The 22,243-nt window shown below is 40.7% G+C and overlaps 1 protein-coding gene across 12 annotated transcripts in view; it reads left to right on the top strand.

Moving 5' to 3' along the window:
- The first annotated feature begins 1,730 nt into the window (after positions 1 to 1,730).
- dennd1a (DENN/MADD domain containing 1A) overlaps positions 1,731 to 22,243 on the top strand; it is a 40,519-nt gene continuing 20,006 nt past the window's right edge. For 9 of the 12 annotated variants that reach the window (XR_004567143.1, XR_004567142.1, XM_034198053.1 and 6 more), the window contains exons 1-13: positions 2,756 to 2,880; positions 5,046 to 5,110; positions 7,973 to 8,016; positions 9,520 to 9,569; positions 9,848 to 9,967; positions 12,162 to 12,231; positions 13,240 to 13,320; positions 14,462 to 14,515; positions 15,985 to 16,095; positions 18,607 to 18,707; positions 19,360 to 19,405; positions 20,793 to 20,894; positions 21,524 to 21,649. Coding sequence is in view for 10 of the 12 variants with exons in the window: in XM_034198053.1 (XP_034053944.1) it covers positions 2,864 to 2,880; positions 5,046 to 5,110; positions 7,973 to 8,016; positions 9,520 to 9,569; positions 9,848 to 9,967; positions 12,162 to 12,231; positions 13,240 to 13,320; positions 14,462 to 14,515; positions 15,985 to 16,095; positions 18,607 to 18,707; positions 19,360 to 19,405; positions 20,793 to 20,894; positions 21,524 to 21,649 (987 nt within the window). In the remaining 2 variants the exon portion in view is untranslated. Of the gene's footprint in view, positions 1,749 to 1,842; positions 1,862 to 2,755; positions 2,881 to 5,045; positions 5,111 to 7,972; positions 8,017 to 9,519; positions 9,570 to 9,847; positions 9,968 to 12,161; positions 12,232 to 13,239; positions 13,321 to 14,461; positions 14,516 to 15,984; positions 16,096 to 18,606; positions 18,708 to 19,359; positions 19,406 to 20,792; positions 20,895 to 21,523; positions 21,650 to 22,243 lie in introns of those variants that run through there. The other 3 variants (XM_034198052.1, XM_034198050.1, XM_034198055.1) reach the window with 3 other exon arrangements.

Here is a 22,243-nt window from a genome sequence, read left to right as displayed (position 1 = left end):
TAAAACCCATCAAAACTGCGTTGTTTTTTCTACTGATCGATAACGATTTGACTTTTCTGTGCGCATTATTTATGATCACATGTGGTGGAAGGATGGCTATCAATTAACATCTCTGTTTCGCTGCTTTACGGAGTTCGATCAGTGGAGTTTTTACAGATACACAATCAAATAAGTTCCAAAAAGACAATTGAACTTTTCTTTGTGCATTATTTATGATCCCATGTGGTTGTGAACATGGTAGTAGACCTCTACAGACATATCAAATGTACATCGATCAAATGGATAGTGAAACCAGTCAGACTTATCATGCTAAAAAACATTTATCCCACATTTTACAGCCTCAAAATGGCCGAGAATGTAGCTGTAAAGAAAACAATGGGGCAGAAATTGTTATTCAGTGAGGATGTGTAAAGACACAGCTTCCTGCTTGGTGGATGCACACAGCCCTCCAGTCTCAGCTGACACGTGAGTAATTTTAGCCAGTTATTTGACCTTGGATGCCCAGGCATTTAAACACCGCCCACCCCCACCCTTCAGCCAGTGTTTACCTCTGCTGATACTATGTCATGCATTGTTCATTTATTTTAAACTTACACATCAAATATGATCATTTATAGTCCTTCCCTGGAGTCATATTGTGATAATATGCTATCCAGATGTCATGATATGTCTTCATCTGATTACTCTGTATTAGTTAATAGAGTTTATTTGGAAATCTTTATTTAATTTAAGGCTTTTATTCAACCATTCCCTCAACTTACTATTTACAAGTTCTTAATTAAATAAGAAATATATTTTATTTCCAAAATGAATTGGTTTCGACTATTTATTTATTTAAAACCACTAGAAAACATGCATGATAAACATCTTGCGAAATCAAAAATGATATAACCAAGTGTTACTCAATAAGCCAGCACTAGTCTGCCTTGCACTGGAAATGTTGTTTTACATTGCATGTCATCACATTCAAAAAGCCATATTCACTGCCTTATTACTAACTCTACTAAATAAAAGGGTCCAAGTTGCATTGCAATAAGTTACAGTTTAGTTTCATTGAAAACGAGGTTCAATGCCATTATTAGACAAATAACCTGCAAAAGTTAGCAATGGTTTCCTGTTATTGAAGAAAGAGTACAGAGGAAATAAATATCTGAATAGCTCGAAACACCAGCTAACGTTACAAGGACAGCCAAGTGAAGTTATACTTATACTGTCTCACTATTAGGCTATTTTGTTGTAAAGTAAGCAGGAGTAATGTCTAGAAGCGGGTACATATCATTTCCATATGTTCTCAGAGCTGGAGGCTAACATGCTAGCTACAGTACATGTGCTTATAGCTTTCTGAAGAGTAAACTGTTCCAAGACTGTTAACAGAGTTAGCTTAGCATAAAGTGTGCAGGCTGAGCACAGTGTAATAAATAACAGTAAGTCTTACCTGAATAGGAGGCATGCTGAGTTTCTAAAAGTCACTTTATTGGTCCGTGTTGTTGTGCAGAGACAGAATCACAGACAGAATCACAGACAGACAGCTTCACAGACAGACCTCTCCACTGTCTGTGTGTCTGGGGTTAGTGCCAGCTGAGAGGAGGGATAACTGACAGAAAGCTGGTGGTGATGAGGTTTGTTGAAAAGTAGGTCAAACGTCACACAGCTCCATCTCCGCCTCTCGTGTGGGATGGTGTCATAGTTTGATGATATGTGAGACCGGGTGTTATTACGCAAGTGACACTCCGAAAAAAAACCTCCAGGTAATTGAGTGTGACTTTGTGCCATTTGTCATCAATGTAGGCTCCTATTTACTGTAGCTATGCAGAGGTGGGAAGTAACTAAGTACATTTACTCAAGTACTGGAATTACAATTGTGAGTAGGCTACTTGTACTTGAGTATTTCCATTGATGTTACTTTGTTCTTCTACTCCACTACAATTCAGAATTAAATGGTGTACTTTTACTCGACTACATTAATTAAATAACTTTAGTTACTTTACAGATGTGGATGAATTATGTGAAATCTAATCAAGTGTTAAATCAGACTTTAGTTCCTCCTGGAGTAAATCCACCAGCTACCCTGCAGTATACAAAGTCATTCAGACTAGCTGCACCTTTACCAGCTTTGAGAACACTTTCATGATCAATCATTATAAAACATATCATATATATTATTCTGAAATGGACCAATCTGCACAATGTTTACTTTTACTGTCGCTACTTTCACTATATTTTGATGATAATACTTTTCTACTTTACTTGAGTAACATTTTGAACGCAGGACTTTTACTGTAACAGAGTATTCCTACACTCTGGTACTTCTACTTTTACTCAAGTACATGATCTGAGTACTTCTCATATACACTATTACTTATGGTACTTTAAGTATATTGTTATGCTAATACTTTTGTTCTTTTACTTGAGTAACATTTTGAATGCAAGAATTTTACTTGTAACAGATTAATTTTAACATTTAGTATTGCTACTATTACTTAAGTAACAACATTGAAGGATTTATTCCACCACTGTATACTGTGTATATATATATATATATATATATATATATATATATATATATATATATATATATATATCTAAGTACTTCTTCCACCACTGTATTATTTATACGAACATATGACATATATCTTACCACGGGACCAAACAGTTGTCTAAGGTATTGTGGAAGATGTAGTTTTTAGCACCATCTAGCTCCGTATCATAGAGTTACAAGAATCCTGCAAAGAAACTCCATGTCCCAGAGTGCACTGCGTGACAGAGCGTGATCTACGCGGACCATGGCGTTGAACAGCTCTGTGTTTGTGTGACAGGTTAGCATCTGAAGAACACCTCCGGACACACGCGGCGCAGGATTAGGATGGGGTCCAGAATCAAGTAAGAGTGTTTCTGCTTTAATGAGACTGTTAGCCTCATGCTAGCTGTTAGCTTGCTTCCAGAGAGTCATTGGGAAAGATACAGGACAGTGCGAGGCCCTGACTTGTTGCGACACAGCAGGCTAAAAACACTGGTGCTACACTCCAATTACTGGAGCAGAAAAACAATGGCAGGTCTGCTATCATTCAGAGGATGCTGAGGGGCAGTGAGAGGCTCTGTGGACGTACATGTGTAGCACTGAGAACCATATACTGTACATATATATATTATATATACATGTAAAGGGTAGAACCTATGGGTAGAACATACAGCTAGGTCTTCCTAACCGATGTTATAGCAATTTCATGGTATTAAAGCTGTAATAAAGTGTAATCAAATGCTGCTGTTGTAATCTTTTCACGGTGGTATCCTGGAAGTGTTACTGTGTGTGATAACGGATGCTTATCTTAGGAAGGGTTTTTATGACTCTACAGGCTACACGAAAGAGAGGGGGAAAAGGAAACAATCTGTCCTATTTGTTCTTAGCGGGTTGTTTTTGTTTATTGTGTTTCTGAGTAGCGGTAAAGTTTAAAAATGAAATGCTGCTTATCTCCAGCTCAAGATCTCTCATGTCAACATTACAGGGCACCGACCAGTCTGCCGTTCATATTGTGTAAACAACGTGCTAGTCGGTTTATTTGTCTGTGTGTATGAGGAATGGGTTCATGATGTTTTATTACTGTAAGAAAACGATTTTCACAAATGTGATGTCACAATATAACGGGTTAGAGAGGAGAACGCGCACTGAGTCAGTTTCCGTTATCTGTGTCACGTGGGTTTCTCTGCTGCCCTTCCTCTTCAGGAGGCCAGTCCTGAGAGTAGAGGCCAGTCCTGATGCTGTCCATAAGGATAGGGGCCAGTCCTGAGAGTAGGGGCCAGTCCTGATGCAGTCCATAAGGATAGGGGCCTGTCCTGAGAGTAGAGGCCAGTCCTGATGCAGTCCATAAGGATAGGGGCCAGTCCTGATGCAGTCCATAAGGATAGGGGCCAGTCCTGAGAGTAGAGGCCAGTCCTGATGCTGTCCATAAGGATAGGGGCCAGTCCTGAGAGTAGGGGCCAGTCCTGATGTTGTCCATAAGGCTAGGGGCCAGTCCTGAGAGTAGGGGCCAGTCCTGATGCAGTCCATAAGGATAGGGGCCAGTCCTGAGAGTAGGGGCCAGTCCTGATGTTGTCCATACGGCTAGGGGCCAGTCCTGAGAGTAGGGGCCAGTCCTGATGTTGTCCATACGGCTAGGGGCCAGTCCTGAGAGTAGGGGCCAGTCCTGATGCTGTCCATAAGGATAGGGGCCAGTCCTGAGAGTAGGGGCCAGTCCTGATGTTGTCCATACGGCTAGGGGCCAGTCCTGAGAGTAGGGGCCAGTCCTGATGCAGTCCATAAGGCTAGGGGCCAGTCCTGAGAGTAGGGGCCAGTCCTGAGAGTAGGGGCCAGTCCTGATGCAGTCCATACGGCTAGGGGCCAGTCCTTGATGCAGTCCATACGGCTAGGGGCCAGTCCTGATGCAGTTCATAAGGCTAGGGGCCAGTCCTGAGAGTAGGGGCCAGTCCTGATGCAGTCCATAAGGCTAGGGGCCTGTCCTGATGCAGTCCATAAGGCTAGGGGCCAGTCCTGAGAGTAGGGGCCAGTCCTGATGCAGTCCATAAGGCTAGGGGCCAGTCCTGAGAGTAGGGGCCAGTCCTGATGCAGTCCATAAGACTAGGGGCCAGTCCTGATGCAGTCCATAAGGCTAGGGGCCTGTCCTGATGCAGTCCATAAGACTAGGGGCCAGTCCTGATGCAGTCCATAAGACTAGGCGCTGGTCCTGAAACAAGGGGCCATTTTCACCCCAGATGGCAGTCCTGAGACTAAGGGCCGGTCCTGAGACTAGGGACCGGTCCTGAGACTAGGGGTCAGTCCTGAGACTAGGGACGATCCTGAGACTAGGGAACGATCCTGGGACTAGAGACCGATCCTGAGACTAGGGAAACGATCCTGAGACTAGAGAACAGTCCTGAGGTTAGGGGCCGATCCTGAGACATACTGTAAATTAAGTTGAAGGCTGCATTACATGATAAGCATGCTCACTTTTCCTGAATTTTGTTCATACCAGGCAACGTGTGTACTGATAATGTTTGATCCTCTGCTCCAGGGAGAATCCTGAGTCGCCCTTTGAGGTGTTTCTGGAGGTGGCCCATCCAGGCACACACAGCTCTGGTGAGTACCTGAACACCACACCATCTTCTCGTTAACACTGATATGTGTAAGGGCATGGTCCGTTTAAAACTTAGGCCACGTTTCCACACCGTTTTCTTTTGTGTTTGTCATTTTGTATAGCATTCAGAGTTTCAAACGCAAGGAAATGCATTTATTTACACATAGATAGAAAGGCAGAAAAGTCGTTTTTTTTAGCTTTCTGCTGTCCAGTGTCAGTGATATTAAACGCCCTGAGACCAAGAGCAAGAAGAGAATGGATCAAAGGTTGTAAAAATAGAGTAGTAACTGAAAAATGCATTTCCTGCTAAAAAAAATGGTGCGATTGCTGTAGACCGCGCAAATTTGTTGCTGAATTTAGCTGAAAATACAGAAAAAGCTGAATATTTTAATAGTTGAATGGCAGTGTTTCCCCTACCATTGTCTAGGAGGGGCGCTGCGCCCTGCGCCCCCCCTAAAATTCAAGGTGTTTAAAAAAAAAAAAAAAAGATTTTTTTTTTATTTTTTTTTTTGAATATATATATATATAGCACCAAATAGCAACTAATCTATATCTACTGTCACTTTTAACATTGAACATGTGCTCTTTTATTAAATAAACTAAACACTTTCATTTTAAGTTGAGTTGAGTGTTTTTGACCCTAGAAACACTGATGCATTAATCAATAACAATAATCCACAGCTCCTCTCTCTGCTCCAAAGGATTTAAAATATATATATCCCAATGCCAGATTGAGAAGAGTAGGAAACATAGTGATGAAGCTTAATATTTAAAAGTGGTGTAAACTACAAAATGTATATCCTCAATGTCATGAAATAGCTAAATCATTTAATAGTTGAATCGTTTCTTTAGCTGAAAGTAGGCTGAAGGAGTTAGATATTAAATGTACGTAGTAGGGTTGCCAGAAACTGACCATGATCAAAATCGATTATTCGGCAGCCCTGGCGAATAATAATCGATTATTAATACTATTACTATTATTAGCATTAGTCTATATTTTGGTTGAAACTAAGCCAGAAAAAAAAAAACATAAATAATAATAAAAAAATATATAAATAAAATCGATTTTTAAAAATAATATTCGATTATGGAGACTGTAACGAATAATCGAATAATCACTGGCATCCGTAGTAGTAGTAGTAGTAGTAGTAGTAGTAGTAGTAGTAGTAGTAGTAGTAGTAGTAGTAGTAGTAGTAGTAGTAGTAGTAGTAGTAGTAGTAGAAGTCATTGTAGTTGTTGAGTAGTCTTGATTACTGCAACAGCATTATTTAAGGTTAACCTGCAAACATCCTCAAAAAAACCCACATGCTCACCAAAAAAATCCCTCAAAACTCCCCTTTTCACTCTTGCCTTCAACTCCTAATCCTCTAACCCCTCACCCCTATTCCACCTAGCTTAGCACTTTTTTTTGCTTCTGTTATCTTTCTTAACTTGCTTGTAAAGCACGTTGAGCACAAGGAAAAGCGCTTTATAAATAACATGTTATTATAAGAATACAGAATATGTGGGATATTGGATATGCTTACCTTTTAGTATTTCATAGCAGTAGTCTTAGCAGTTTAGGGAGGAAAACATCTTGCCTTTAACTCCCAGACATGTGCGAACAGGTACAGGGTGTCAGAAGTTAATCGTGAAATGTTGATTAATCTCTCTTTTTAAAATCTGTAATGTGTGACTCATTTCCTGCGTACTGAGGAGAGGTTGTCGGTTGTGTTTCTGAGAATTTAATTTTTAAATTTCCTGTTCGGGTTTACAGATTCTCTGTGACACACATATCTTCTTCTGTCTGACTTACTATGCCGTGAAGACCTTTTTATTCTTATATCACAGCTTCCCACATTTACTGAAAACATAAAATATCCTCGAACATCATAGCTTCACCTTCAGCCTTTTAAAGGTCCCGTGTCATGGCCATTTCTACTGATTTCATTGTTGAGGTCTACTAAAATAAATGTATATTATGCAATTCTCCAAACTCACATTGGTTTCTCACACAGCATCTCTGTATAGTATGTGTATTCACTCTCTGTCCTACACGGCTTGTTGGAGCCCAGTGGCCGTCTGCGAGACAGCGAAACCCAGCCCGAACACACACACACCCGCAGCCTGGCTGGGAGTTTGTGTGTGTGCCCAGGCTGAGTTCCGCGGTGTCTCGCTGTCTCCACACCAGTGAGCCAGCTCACAGTGTCCCGCTCCTCGCAGCAGCGAGCCTCGCAACGTCCCGCCGAGTGTGTGTGTGAGAAAGTCCACGGATTGGTCCAAACGTAACGGCTCCGCGGACGTAACGTCCCTATACCCGAAATACTTCACTATACCCAAGAAGTAAACAATGGAAAAAGAGAAATGTCCAACGAGGCGTTGTGGGGCAGCATAGACAGGTCTTCTCTGTGTTAGAGTTTTACTCCCTACAGGGTGTACTTTGAGGGTTTGTGACTCTGCAGACCGTTCACATGCAGAAAAAGCTACATAACAACAAGGGGATGGGTAATAACCAGAAGAGCATGACATGGGACCTTTAACTTATTTTAGCACCTACCGTATTTACAATGTTGTTTTCAACTATTCTGTATCTCTTTTATTCTGTTATTCCATTATGTTTATTTATTGTGTTCCTTTCATGGTCTTCCTATTAAGTGTTAATGATGATGTAAAACACTTCAAATTGCCTCTGTGTCTGAAAATGTGCGATATAAATAAACGTACCTTAAACATAGCTGAATATAGTTCAGCTTCTTACAAAGGAGAGGAGGATTTACTTCTTCAACTGCCTGCTACATATGGACTCACTCATCAGTCAAAAGCACGTTCAGCATGATGTGTTTTCCCTTCTCCACTATAATTACATGTCTTTGTATTTGTCTCAGGGCCGGAGGTGCGGAGACAATACCCTGAAGACTACACAGACCAGGTTTGAAGACATACTTTATAACTCTATCCCCCCTCCTGCTTTTCTCTGGGATTCCCCCTCCTGCTTTTCTCTGGGATCCCCCCTCCTGCTTTTCTCTGGGATCCCCCCTCCTGCTTTTCTCTGGGATCCTCCCTCCTGCTTTTCTCTGGGATCCCCCCTCCTGCTTTTCTCTGGGATCCTCCCTCCTGCTTTTCTCTGGGATCCCCCCTCCTGCTTTTCTCTGGGATCCCCCTCCTGCTTTTCTCTGGGATCCCCCTCCTGCTTTTCTCTGGGATCCCCCCTCCTGCTTTTCGCTGGGATCCCCCTCCTGCTTTTCTCTGGGATCCCCCTCCTGCTTTTCTCTGGGATCCCCTCCTGCTTTTCTCTGGGATTCCCCCTCCTGCTTTTCTCTGGGATCCCCCTCCTGCTTTTCTCTGGGATCCCCCCTCCTGCTTTTCGCTGGGATCCCCCTCCTCACAGTTAGTCATGGGTTTATTGTCAAATCAAATCAAATCAAGTTTTATTTATATAGCACATTTATAAATGATTTATGGTTGAGCCAAAGTGCTGTACATATAATAAAAATAGCCTACAGTAGAGACACTTTACAGCAGATACAACAGCACAGATTGTTCAGAATATCAGTATGAGAAAAACGACACCCTCTATCCTTAGACCCTCTATCCTTAGACCCTCTGTCCTTAGACCCTCTGTCCTTAGACCCTCACATCGTACAAGAAAACACTTCCAGAGAAAACCCACAGTTTAAAGTGAAAAAATGGGAGAAACCTCAGGGAGAGCAACAGAGGAGGGACCCCTCTCCCAGGACGGACAGACGTGCAATAGATGCCGTGTGTAAATCGAAGAGATAATACATTTTACAGCATATAGACCGAATGTTAGGAAATGCATGTGTCTGTAATAAGAAGATGAATCCACGAGGATGTCAGCTACAATCCTGTGGAAGCCATCAGGGAAGCAGCATGACGAGACCCAAGGCAGGACCGCAGAGACAGGTTCAGCCACGACCCGAACGTCCACGACTTAATCCAGAACTCAGGATAGAGGATCCAGGACACAGGACTACAGCAAGAGGATCAGCCTCGACTCCGGATCCCGGCGTAGATATAGATACAAAACAAGAACAAAGATTTGGCTGGGTTAATCGGAACAAGAGAATACACAGACACAGACAGAGAGGGAGAAGGTCATTGGATAAAAGTTATTCTTGATAACCCTCTAGAAGGATCTCATGTGTCTTGTTCTTACATGTCGTTCACAGGTTTAACTTAACTCACCAAAACAGGCACCATTGTTGTGTACTGTAATTAAAGTAAATTATTATTATTTTGTCCACGTTTGCTTCACTTTTTCTCTCCCCTCAAGCATAGATGAATTCCTCCACATTACATCCGTCCCATCAGCCCCCCCAAACCTTTTTCCCTTTAATCATATTGAACATTATTGGTAATAAATATAAAAGATAATGCACGTAACTAACTATCTGTTATCTGGGTCCCGCAGGAAACTCTTCTGACGGTGCCCAAGTTCTGCTTCCCCTTCAGCATGGACAGGTACACACACACACACACACACACACACACACACACACACACACACACACACAGATGATTTAATGGAAAGATGGACAGACAAAGAACTGAGTTTCTCCACAGAGACCACTTTAATTGTTGTGTAGTAAAGATGGGCCCATAAGTTGGAAATACAACTTTTCAACTTGATCAACTAAAGACATTCAATTTTTCTGTTATGTTTAAATTGAGTTTTAGATGTTTTGAATGATGATGGAGGATTGTATCCCTGGCTAACTGTCTCTCCCTCCCCCCTGCAGTCTGACAGTGAGCCAGGTGGGACAGAACTTCACATTTGTGCTGACGGACATTGAGAGCAAACAGAGATTTGGCTTCTGTCGCCTCTCCTCAGGGGCCCAAACCTGCTACTGCATTCTCAGGTGAGTCTGAGTGGCTCCGAGTGGGTCCGAGTGAGTCTGAGTGACTCTGAGTGAGTCTGAGTGGGTCTGAGTGACTCTGAGTGAGTCTGAGTGGGTCTGAGTGACTCTGAGTGAGTCTGAGTGGGTCTGAGTGACTCTGAGTGGGTCTGAGTGGGTCTGAGTGAGTCTGAGTGAGTCTGAGTGGGTCTGAGTGACTCTGAGTGTCTGAGTGAGTCTGAGTGACTCTGAATGGGTCTGAGTGAGTCTGAGTGACTCTGAATGGGTCTGAGTGAGTCTGAGTGACTCTGAATGGGTTTGAGTGGGTCTGTGGGTTTATTCAGTTATTGCTCATGGCTTCAGGAGCTCTTCGGTAGGTAGTCTAGCACTATCTGTAAAGGATATCACAATACATCAAAAGCATTAGTTATAAAGAAAGGGTGAAAGACAAGTAGGTAGAGGCGAAAGGATACATTCAGTTGATTCCACGTTTATGTAGAAGTTGAGATGGAGAGATGGCGCAGAGTTGTGAGAGGAATCCAGACATGTTTCCTCACGCAGGGTTTGTGGGACGATACATGACGGCATTAACTGGGGGTTTATGACCAGACAGTTTGAAAGCAAGGTGTTCAAATGAGGAAAGGGCCACCATGGTTATTATTACCATGTCTGTTTCCAGAATAAGGACGTGCAGAACATACTGGATCAGCAGGACATCGTTTATTGTGGATTGTCACATCATGGCAAGCATGAGAAAAGTAATAAAGCAATTCAAAGGTGAGCGTTCAGGCTGCAGAAACACTGTCATTTGACGTAGGGCTGCACGATATTGGAAAAAACTGAACAACATTTCCCTCCTGCGATATATATTGCGATATGAAAACATACAGGAATTGAAGAAAAGACAGTTTTTTCCCGCAAACCATCCTTTCTTGAACTTTAATGCGATAAAATTGGTATTTTTTTAACTATATTTAACCGGATGAAGGATTTTAGTTACGGACGTCTGGATCTTAAGTTATCAAAGCAACAAGCTGAGCTAGCTCGGATAGCAGCGCCGAACTGCCCTGGAGAAACACATGGAACTACTTTATTCAGTGGTTTTACCTTTAATCACTCGGTCCGTTCGCTTTGAGATTTGATTGGTGGTTTGCTGTCACTCACTCAAGAACCCCTGACATGAGAGCCGCGCACGTTTTCCTTTTGTAGCAAGCAGCAAAATAACTGTAACAGTTAATTTGCCTACTTAATATTGCAAGTCCTAAACAAATATATATAAATCGCACGTCCACGTGATGTGAATATCGCGATTATCGTAACGACACGATATATCGTGCAGCCCTAATTTGACGGGAGCCTCCATGACTGTTAGACTGCTGCCTGTCCTCTGCATCGAGGATCATTGATAACAAGTCATAATAATAATACATTTTATTTGTAAAGCACCTTTCATTGCTAAAACCAATCCCAAAGTGCTACAAGAGTGAAGTGAAATGGGAGCTCCCATAAGCCTGTTAAATGTAGCCCACTAAACAACCAGACTAACCACATGCATTCGTACAGTTCCTCCCTCTGTTTAGAGCAGGGGGGTCAAACTCAAATACACAGTGGTCCAAAATTAATAAATGGGTACTAGTCGAGGACTGGTTCAATGTTTATTGCAGAACTTATTGAAATGAACTTATTGCACATATTAAACCTGGAACTAACAAATCTTAAATGATTGCCTATAAAAACAACATTAAATAATCAGGTGCATTCATTTCTTATGGCTCTATCTGCAGCTTCTCCAGAGTCATTTCTTATGAGTACATTTCTCCACAGGCCAACAACAGCTTCAACAAAACTATTCCCCTCAGAGAGAAAACCAAACATGCCCTGTTGTCCTGAGAGAAAGTGCAGAAGGAAGCATCCATTGAACTCAGTGTGCTGCTCTGTGATGCTAGCTCAGATACTTGGCATCTCATCTTGGGTGCAAGGTCATCAATGTTTGGGCTCAGGCTCTGAGCTGAGGAGACCCTCAAGATGGAGTGAAGGTGTGCGTGCAATATACCGGCGGGCCAGATCTAATAGGAATTAGAAATAATCCTGCGGGCCGAAATTAAATCCACCACGGGCCGGATTTGGCCCCCGGGCCTTGAGTTTGACACGTGTGAGTTTAGAGTGACTGATGAGCCTGATTACCCTCACTCACTTTGTCATGTGTCTGTCCTCTCAGCTACCTGCCGTGGTTTGAAGTCTTCTACAAGCTGCTGAACATCGTCGCAGATTACACCATCAAAGGCCAGGTAAGTCCTGCAAGCTGACATCCTGTTACAACCGATTGTTCGACTTAAATCTAGGATGAATTGGCCACTTTCTTTCTCGTTAGAGAAAGCACTCATTCCTACCTGTCGATTAAGCTTCTTAACATTCACATGAAATGAAATGTAGTAAATGGTAAATGGACTGTACTTATATATATATTTATCCAGTCTTTACGACCCCTCAAAGCACTTTACATACTACATGTCATTCACACCCATTCATACAGAGCAGTACCACTTGCTCTAGGACCTAACATTCACACACATTCACACACCGTTGGCCATGCCATCGGGAGCAACTCAGGGTTAAGTATCTTGCCCAAGGATACATCGACATGTTGACTGCATGGGCTGGGATCGAACCCACAACCTTCTGGTTGAAAGACGACCGCACTCCCTCGCAGCCACAGTCGCCCTAATAATGTCGTAGTCAAAAGTAATGAAATGTACTTTTTAAATGTTGGCCATGAGGGTCGTGCAATAGGTCTCCATTGTCCGTATGTGCGTCTGTGTATTGTTTTTGTTCAAACGGTGTATGACTGATGATATGTGTATGTCTCTTAATGTCCACTATGTTTGTATATGTACATGTATGCGGAACTGCAGGACGGAGTCCAGAACACATTTCCTTACGGGGACAATAAAGTATATCGTATCGTAGTATGTTTGCCTTTACGATTAAATGTAAAATGTGTTTTAGCTCCACTTTCTGCCTTGATTTGTTATGTTGGCATCAAATAATGTAAACGGACACTATGAGTTTACATGCAAACCGTTTCCAGATGTCTCTTCTTCCACTACAGCAGCATATAGGGGTCTCTTGTTTCACTTCTACACATCAAGCTGTACACACACCACATTTCTTGTATGATTTAGCAGTAATTGTACTGTGCAGTTTGTCGTCTAAAACATTTTAATTTGGAGTTACGTTCCAGTTTTTTTTTTATATGGGCATTGCATTTCATTTTGAATCTTTTCTGGATGTTTCAGGAAAGCCAATGGCAGGAGTTCCTGGTGTCTCTACATACGCTCCCCATCCCAGAGCCTGGGGTCCCTGTTCATCTCGGTGTGGTGAGTCTGACTTCAACACATCAAACCTTTAGCTTTAACCACAAGAATGCAACCATCTTAGTTCCTCCCAAAGGAAAGAGATCAGAAGAATCAGAAGAATCAGAATCATAAAAGTAAAACAAAAAATTATAGATTACAGATAGAGAACTAGAAAATATTTAAAAATATAATTTACATAGAAATGGAATAAAATATGGAATAAAAATCGGCAGTAATAAAAAAAAAAAAGAAAACATTACAAAGATGTCCCTGGTAATAAAATCCCCTTGTGAATATCGCATTCACACCAGCCTTGTTTAGTCCGGTTGAATCGAACCCTGGTGCGTTTACCCGCTTGGTGCGGTTCGTTTGGGTCGGTGTGAACGCAGTCCGAGACCTCTGAAGTGAACTAAACAACCGGATTCTGGTCCGCTTAAAAGAGGTGGTCTCGGAGCGCTTGCTAGTGAACTCTGGAGCTGAACGCAGTCCGCACCAAAACACAGGAAGCGTACTATTTACAAGTCACAGGAACGCGGAGGTTTTCAAAATCATTCATTAAAGAGTGAAGCAGAATGAAGTGTTGAACAGTGTCGTAACAGTAAAAATGCTCCGTCAACTATACATAAAAGTCAGAGCCACCTGTCGTCTGTGAAACCTCCTGACTGCAGAACGTCTCATTATATGTGTTATAATGTTTTTTAACGGACGTTGTCTGATTATATAATCCTATGTGCGGGCCGCTAGTGTCTGTTGATCTCCAGATTAACAGCAGCATGAGAATAACCTGCCGATGCTCCATGGCGGAGGCTCCGGTAGAAATTGCCGGGATTTGCGGTTTTACCCCCTTAATGTCTGACCAATGGGTGAACAGCATTTCCGAGCACATGACTTGTGTTTATAGTCCGTTTGAGTTTTGAACGCAAGTCTGAAAAATGAAACTATGTAACAAACGGTCGTCTTGTGCACACCTGAAAACGGACTATTAGGTGTGAATGCGATGTGTCTAAGAGACCTCAGTAAAAACTAGTAAAATACTTTACCATATCTTACCGTACAACTGAATGGTTAATTTCACAGGAGTAGAGTTAACAGCACATGTATTTCACTGTCTCTTTACTGCTTCTTCTCTTCCTCATACCCTCTTGTTTTATGTTGTTTCCAGCATTCCTTCTTCACTGTGCCTGACGCGAGGGAACTCCCCAGCATACCTGAGAATGTGAGTGTTTTTATGGGAATATTGTAGCGTAAAGATAACACAACATAGATACCATTACTTGTTGTCAATGGGGTAGTTTAGGTAGTATTCAGAGTATATTAAGGGTTAGTGTTTGCTCGAGTAGGCGTACTGTAATCTATAGTAGTAGAGTATTTAATGTACGTTGTAGTGTATGGCATAGCACAGTGCTTCTCAAACTTTTTCTCAGCCATGTACCCCCTGACCGAATGTTTGATCGAAAAAGCCTATACAAATAATTCCAATACAGTGATGTTCCCTCAGTGTGTGATTTATTAACTCCTTTACAACAAACTAAGGATATTTTCATTTTATCCATGAAAAAAGAAAACAAATTTAAACTGATTTTTCAAAGGAGTGTTTCAACTGAAGTAATATCTGTTTAACAAACCAATGAACAAAATGATATACTATGCAAAACTATAAAATACAATACACCAATTTGACATGTTTATGAGGACCCCCTTGGTGGTTCTAGGAATATTTTATATAAAATTGTGTTTTCTATTTAACTTATTGTACTAAGATTATTTTTGTAATCATGCATGGTATTTTTTTAATTAACTTTTTTTTTTAAATCTCACGTACCCCCTGCAGTACCCCAACGTACCCCTAGGGGTCCACGTACGCCCATTTGAGAATCACTGGCATAGTGTATGTAGAGAACACCCTTATAATGGCTAAGTGTTGACGTATTTTAAGTAATAATAATAATAACTTAGATTGATATAGCGCCTTTCAGGGGACCCAGGGTCGCTTTACAGAAAGAACAGGAGTCAAACAAACAAAAAAAGAAAACAGTCAGACAGACAAAACAACAGAATAAATTAGGGGTCGAAAGGTTAGGGTTGGTATTATAGTGTAAGACGTTGTGTACGCCTTAGTGTTTAACAGCTGAGTGTTACACATACTTTATGGCTGTATGTAAGTAGTGTACGGTGTAGAGTACTACATAGTATACACTTCATTGTACTGTATTGTGTAATGTTTGGTAGCATAGTGTCCCCGTGATATTTTAGCATGCAAGATTTTGAAAAACACGACGTAACGTCTTTTTCCACTGAACTGCAGATAGTGTTGGTACCGTGGGTTCGCTTACACTTGATCAGTTAACTCACTATGAGCCTATCTTTCCTGTTATTGCCACATTGTAGACAACAAATGCATGACGAAACTGTCAGAAGGAGAGCTACTTAACGTTCCCAGCTGGTTATAAAGTTGTTATTGACATGTATTACGATGTATTCAAGCTCTGATTGGTGGAAATATGAGTATATTGGGTCAATGTTAATGATGTAAATGTCCCTACTGTGATGAAATGTCCATTGAAAGCTTCCAGGACACTCAGTTTTAAGTCTTAAAATATGGTTTCATACTAAATCATGGTCCACTGGTCTCTACCTCACCACTAACTCTCCTGTTTTTTCTCTTGTTGTGCTTGACCCCTGCAGAGAAACCTAACAGAGTACTTTGTAGCAGTAGATGTCAATAACATGCTTCATCTGTACGCTAGTATGCTTTATGAACGCCGAATCCTCATCTGCTGTAGCAAACTAAGCACTGTAAGTAGAGTCCACTTCCTGGTTCGTGTCTCCTTTCAATCTGTAGTTCACTATAGAGAGGCGAAGTCTCTCCCCTTCCTCCATGGGACCTTATTTCGTAAAAAGTATGTATTGAAGTCGATGGAGAGAGAAAGATTATCTTTCGATCCCGTTTGAATTGTGCCGCGAATTACACACATGTGTTTGTCAATTTAAAAGATAATTTTGCAAGTCAAAAAAATCAAAATGTGTCGTAAAACTGTGAAGTAACACTTTGTTTGTGTGAAACCGCTCAATGAACTACATCTCCCGTCTCGCTCCACACACCCAGACGGCCGTCACGTTGAAACATTTCACTTCTTTCTCTCAGAACGAGGCGGAAAGTATTAAAAGAGGTGAAAATCACTCCAAGTCTGGGCACGTTGAGAGCTGTGCATACACACAAGGGGAGTTAGTCGGTTCGTGAGAGCCAGCATGCGGGACCGGGACTCTGGGATTTGTAGTCTTTCTAGTTGCGTATTTTTCATAGTCTTATATTTCAACAGTTTTACGACAAACTGTGACTTTTTTGACATGGAAATTATTTGTTAAGATTGACAAACATCATATGTGTAATTCGTGGCACAATTCAAACGTGATCGAAAGATACGTTTTCTCTCTCCATTGACTTCAATACATACTTTTCTGAAATAAGGTCCCATGGGTCGGAAGTAGATGGGCAGGACTTCGCCTCTCTATAGATCAGAGTTACGTCACTTCCTGCCGAAATGAAGGCCCCGCCCACTTTAGGGGGAAAACAAGGCATCAGAGCGACGTGGAAAATAGTAGTTTCTTTATGTCTTGAGTCATATATTGCACCTCCAACAACAAATACATCCAGAGTTACGGTTTCTTTACTTCCTCTACAGACAAAACGACAGTGAACGAAACTATCTAACTCATATATCACAGTTTAAGTGTTCGATAGATACTGCCATTCGTCCTCCAGCAGGACATCATTTCCCTATTGATTTAATTAAACTATAAATTGACGCTGATCATCGATCTCCAGTGAATTGTTTTTATAGTTTGCCTGTCTGACCATCATAATTGGGCTTCTTGTAGATTAAAAAAAGCGCGTTTTTCTACATCTTTTGATGTGATTGTTGAAAACTTCAGAATCTGTATTTACCAGAGGTGGGACCAAGTCATTGTTTTGCAAGTAATGGAGAGTCAGGACTCAGAGACACGAGGAGAGTTGGAGCTTTGATGTCAAACACTGATAGTTTATTACAAGTATAACGGCCGGAGAATTCATATCACAAGTCACAGCAGCAAAAGGTTCTGACTGCACGGGTGGGTTGCCATGTCAATTCTGATCAGCCTTGCATCTTGGTAGACCTTTTAACTAGTTTACAGAGAGTCAATCCACATATTGGGGGATGGGCGTAAACACCTGGAGACACTGGAGATGTCTCTCACATCTGTGGTGCTTAGAAGCCAGCGTTCTCACAGTCGTAAAACTCTCTATGACCACGAGGTCAGGCCATAAATCTGGTAGTATCAACACGCGATTGCATTAGCATATTCCTTACGGGTGCCAGGGTTGGTCGTAAATGTCAACACACAGAAAAGGTTAAATATCTAGGAGTAAAGACAGAAATATTCTTTGACAACAACTAAGTCTCAAGTCTTTGCACTCAAGTCCGAGTCAAGTCTCAAGTCAGTTTGGGCAAGTTCAAGTCCTAAACTTTGAAAAACCGAGTTTTAAACAAGTCATTATGTGCTTTTCACCAAATGTAATGACATCCATCAACAGAATAATGTTTAATAATCAAACTGCTCTTTATTAGTCACATTAATAATGTAATAATCCATTTTCTCTCTGCTGGTAAATTAACTGTCTGCTCTTCTAGCGGCAGCTCGCGATCGACGTGTTGGAGACCCCTGAATTAAAGTATCAAGTCACCTGAAGTCAGAAGGCTCAAGTCCAAGTCAAGTCCCGAGTCATTGGTGTTCAAGTCCAAGTCGAGTCGCAAGTGTTTTGTGATTTTATCAAGTCGAGTCCAAAGTCATCAAATTGGTGACTCGAGTCCACACCTCTGGTATTTACCGCCGTTCAAATGGCAGCGAATGTTTTCCCCTAAAAGTGGGCGGGGCCGCAATTTTGCAAGGAAGTGACGTAGGTGTTACTCTCATCTATCCTGTGATCTCTCTGAAAATAAAATAATATATACAATTATTCTAAAACATGTCATGCTGATAGAGAGTTGTTGCTACTGAAGGTGTTTGAGCTAATTCTTCCTGACCTTTGAACCCTCTGTGTTTAGTTAATGCTGGCATCCCATAAACATATAATCAAATGTCAACTACTTATATTATGTGTTTCTAATTGAGCACTTTTCCCCCCTGATACATCTCCATAGTTAACCATGTTGAAATGAATTATACATACAGCACTCTCGGACACTAGCATAGAAACTGGTGCGTTTTATTATTCGTACATATTTTATTGCACATGTAGAGTTTGCCATAACATGTGTGTGTCCTCAGTTAACAGCGTGTGTCCATGGGTCGACGGCCATGTTGTTTCCAATGCACTGGCAGCATGTTTACATCCCTGTCCTGCCGCCACATCTCTTGGACTACTGCTGGTGAGTATGCTATTAGCAGAGGTGGGAAGTAGTGGAGTAGAAATACTTTGTTACTGTACTTAAGTACATTCTTCCTGTATCAGTACTTTACTCCACTACTTATTTTTCTGACGACTTTTTACTTTGACTTCTTACATGTTGAACCCAAATACCTGTACTTTCTACTTCTTACATGTTGAACACAAATACCTGTACTTTCTACTTCTTACATGTTGAACACAAATACCTGTACTTTCTACTTCTTACATGTTGAACACAAACACCTGTACTTTCTACTTCTTACATGTTGAACACAAATACCTGTACTTTCTACTTCTTACATGTTGAACACAAACACCTGTACTTTCTACTTCTTACATGTTGAACACAAATACCTGTACTTTCTACTTCTTACATGTTGAACACAAACACCTGTACTTTCTACTTCTTACATGTTGAACACAAGTACAAGTAACAGCTGGTTCCTTTAGTCTGAATGTGTGTTTGATGCGTGATCATTATTCTTTAGAGTCATTGCGTGCCTATTGATTTGAACACGATCCGTGTATCCATAATTTCCTGGTCTTCTCTAAAGAAGAGGGACCAATGGAAACGTTGTCATGTTGCCGTTGTTCAGCAGCTCTTCTCTCATGACTAAGTGTTTTTTTTTCAGTGCCCCAATGCCCTACCTCATCGGAGTCCATTCCAGCCTAATGGAGGTAGGTGGTATAAGCTCTTTTATACAAAATCCTCTTCTTCATGTCTCCTCTACATCAATATGTGTCCCCTCTTCTTCATGTCTCTTCTACATCAACATGTGTCCCCTCTTCTTCATCAACATGTGTCCCCTCTTCTTCATGTCTCTTCTACATCAACATGTGTCCCCTCTTCTTCTTGTCTCTTCTACATCAACATGTGTCCCCTCTTCTTCATCAACATGTGTCCCCTCTTCTTCATGTCTCTTCTTCATCAACATGTGTCCCCTCTTCTTCATGTCTCTTCTACATCAATATGTGTCCCCTCTTCTTCATGTCTCTTCTACATCAACATGTGTCCCCTCTTCTTCATCAACATGTGTCCCCTCTTCTTCATGTCTCTTCTACATCAACATGTGTCCCCTCTTCTTCTTGTCTCTTCTACATCAACATGTGTCCCCTCTTCTTCATCAACATGTGTCCCCTCTTCTTCATGTCTCTTCTACATCAACATGTGTCCCCTCTTCTTCTTGTCTCTTCTACATCAACATGTGTCCCCTCTTCTTCATCAACATGTGTCCCCTCTTCTTCATGTCTCTTCTACATCAACATGTGTCCCCTCTTCTTCATGTCTCTTCTACGTCAACATGTGTCCCCTCTTCTTCATGTCTCTTCTACATCAATATGTGTCCCCTCTTCTTCATGTCTCTTCTACATCAACATGTGTCCCCTCTTCTTCATCAACATGTGTCCCCTCTTCTTCATGTCTCTTCTACATCAACATGTGTCCCCTCTTCTTCTTGTCTCTTCTACATCAACATGTGTCCCCTCTTCTTCATCAACATGTGTCCCCTCTTCTTCATGTCTCTTCTTCATCAACATGTGTCCCCTCTGTGGAAAGAGACCCTGAAAGTTTCAGGAACAAAGATTCTCTCTCTTTTTGTCCTGATCCATTTCTATAAAAACCTGTCTGAAAATGAGCTGATCAGATTTTGGCCACTTGATGATGTCATAACAATGTTTTGTCTTGTGTAACCATTAGCCAATCAGCAACCAAGGTAACCCCCCCCCTTATCACCTGAATCTCCTCCTAGAGCTCCATTGAGTTCTTTGTAACCAAATGTCTCTCAGAGGGGCGTGGGGAGGGGCTCCTTATTTTCATCTAAAGTAACAGACAGAGAATCAGCACTTTGGAAACAGGGCTGAAACAGAGGAGATTATGGGTAATGCTGCAATGATCTGTGTGGTGTTTCAGCCAATCAGAGACAGGCTCTGTATATATCTGAGACCTGTAATATATTGATGAAAAACAGTATAATAGGGGACCTTTAAGATTTAAACGCAGTTACTCACTTTTCACCCTTCACAGTCTCGTTGTTTCTGAAGCTAGCTGTGTTTGTGTTGCTGGTAGAAAGTCCGAGGGCTGGCTCTGGATGATGTGGTGGTCCTGAACGTGGACACAAACACCCTGGAAACCCCCTACGATGACCTCCAAAGCCTGCCTAATGATGTGGTGAGTAGGGAGGAACTGCTGTACAGTGCACAGTGCTGTTTTAATTTATTTAATTAATTTTATTTATTTATTCATTTATTCATTTATTCATTTATTCATTTATTTATTTTATTTATTTTATTTATTTTATTTATTTTATTTATTTATTTTATTTATTTTATTTATTTTATTTATTTTATTTATTTTATTTATTTTATTTATTTTATTTATTTTATTTATTTTATTTATTTTATTTATTTTATTTATTTTATTTAATTTTATTTATTTTATTTATTTTATTTATTTATTTATTTTATTTATTTTATTTATTTTCTTTATTTTATTTATTTTATTTATTTTATTTATTTTATTTCTTTTATTTCTTTTATTTATTTTATTTATTTTATTTATTTTATTTCTTTTATTTATTTTATTTATTTTATTTATTTTATTTATTTTATTTATTTTATTTATTTTATTTATTTTATTTGTTTTATTTATTTTATTTGTTTTATTTGTTTTTATTTATATATCTAAACTGTAGCTGTAGTAACACATGACAATAAAAGCCTTGAATCCTTGAGTGCCGTTTTTTAAATATGGATGCAAGTATTCACTGATAATGACTGCTGTGACTTCTTGTCGTACAGGTGTCATCTTTAAAGAGCCGGTTGAGGAAGGTCTCAACGACCACAGGTGACGGCGTGGCTCGAGCGTTCCTCAGGAGTCAGGCGGCTCTGTTCGGGAGCTACAGAGACGCCCTGCACATCCAGCCGGTCAGTGAACTGCACATCATAAACATAAAGGATGCATACAAAGAGAACGATATACCTGAGCCTGTCATGTGACTCTGGGTATGATCATTTACCAGCTTCACGTGGTGTATGCGCATATGCTTTAAATACATTTTCACCAGACAAGACTGTACTACAAAGAGAGATCAGTGGGTTAGCGAGGTTAAACTAAACAAAAAAATGTCTTAATTAGAAGACTTCCCATAGTACACTGCCATGTCGTACAGTGTGAACAAAGTGTGTGAATTTCAACTAGTTGTCTTGAATCGCACGCGGCTGCTGATCTCTCACAGAAAGTGACGTTTGCAACTGTTAGCCAGTTAGCTATATTAGCAACGTTATCTTTCAGGGTTCTTACGGTCATTAAAAACCTGGAAAAGTCATGGAAATCCAAAATGCAAATTCCAGGCCCTGGAAAAGTTTTGGAAAACAATATGTTTCCCAAAGTTTTGGAAAAGTCATGGAAATGTAACTAAAGTTGCATCAAATATAATTTATATTTTATCTAATCGCCGAAATAGTAATACTATAATGATAATAAATACTGTATCGTATAGTAATGAAACGTAAAATGGC

The sequence above is a fragment of the Gymnodraco acuticeps genome, unplaced genomic scaffold (assembly GCF_902827175.1).
Source record: "Gymnodraco acuticeps unplaced genomic scaffold, fGymAcu1.1, whole genome shotgun sequence".
Lineage (NCBI taxonomy): Eukaryota > Metazoa > Chordata > Actinopteri > Perciformes > Bathydraconidae > Gymnodraco > Gymnodraco acuticeps.
Note: the sequence above shows the minus strand (reverse complement) of the source record. Positions and strands in the feature narration are given on the sequence as shown.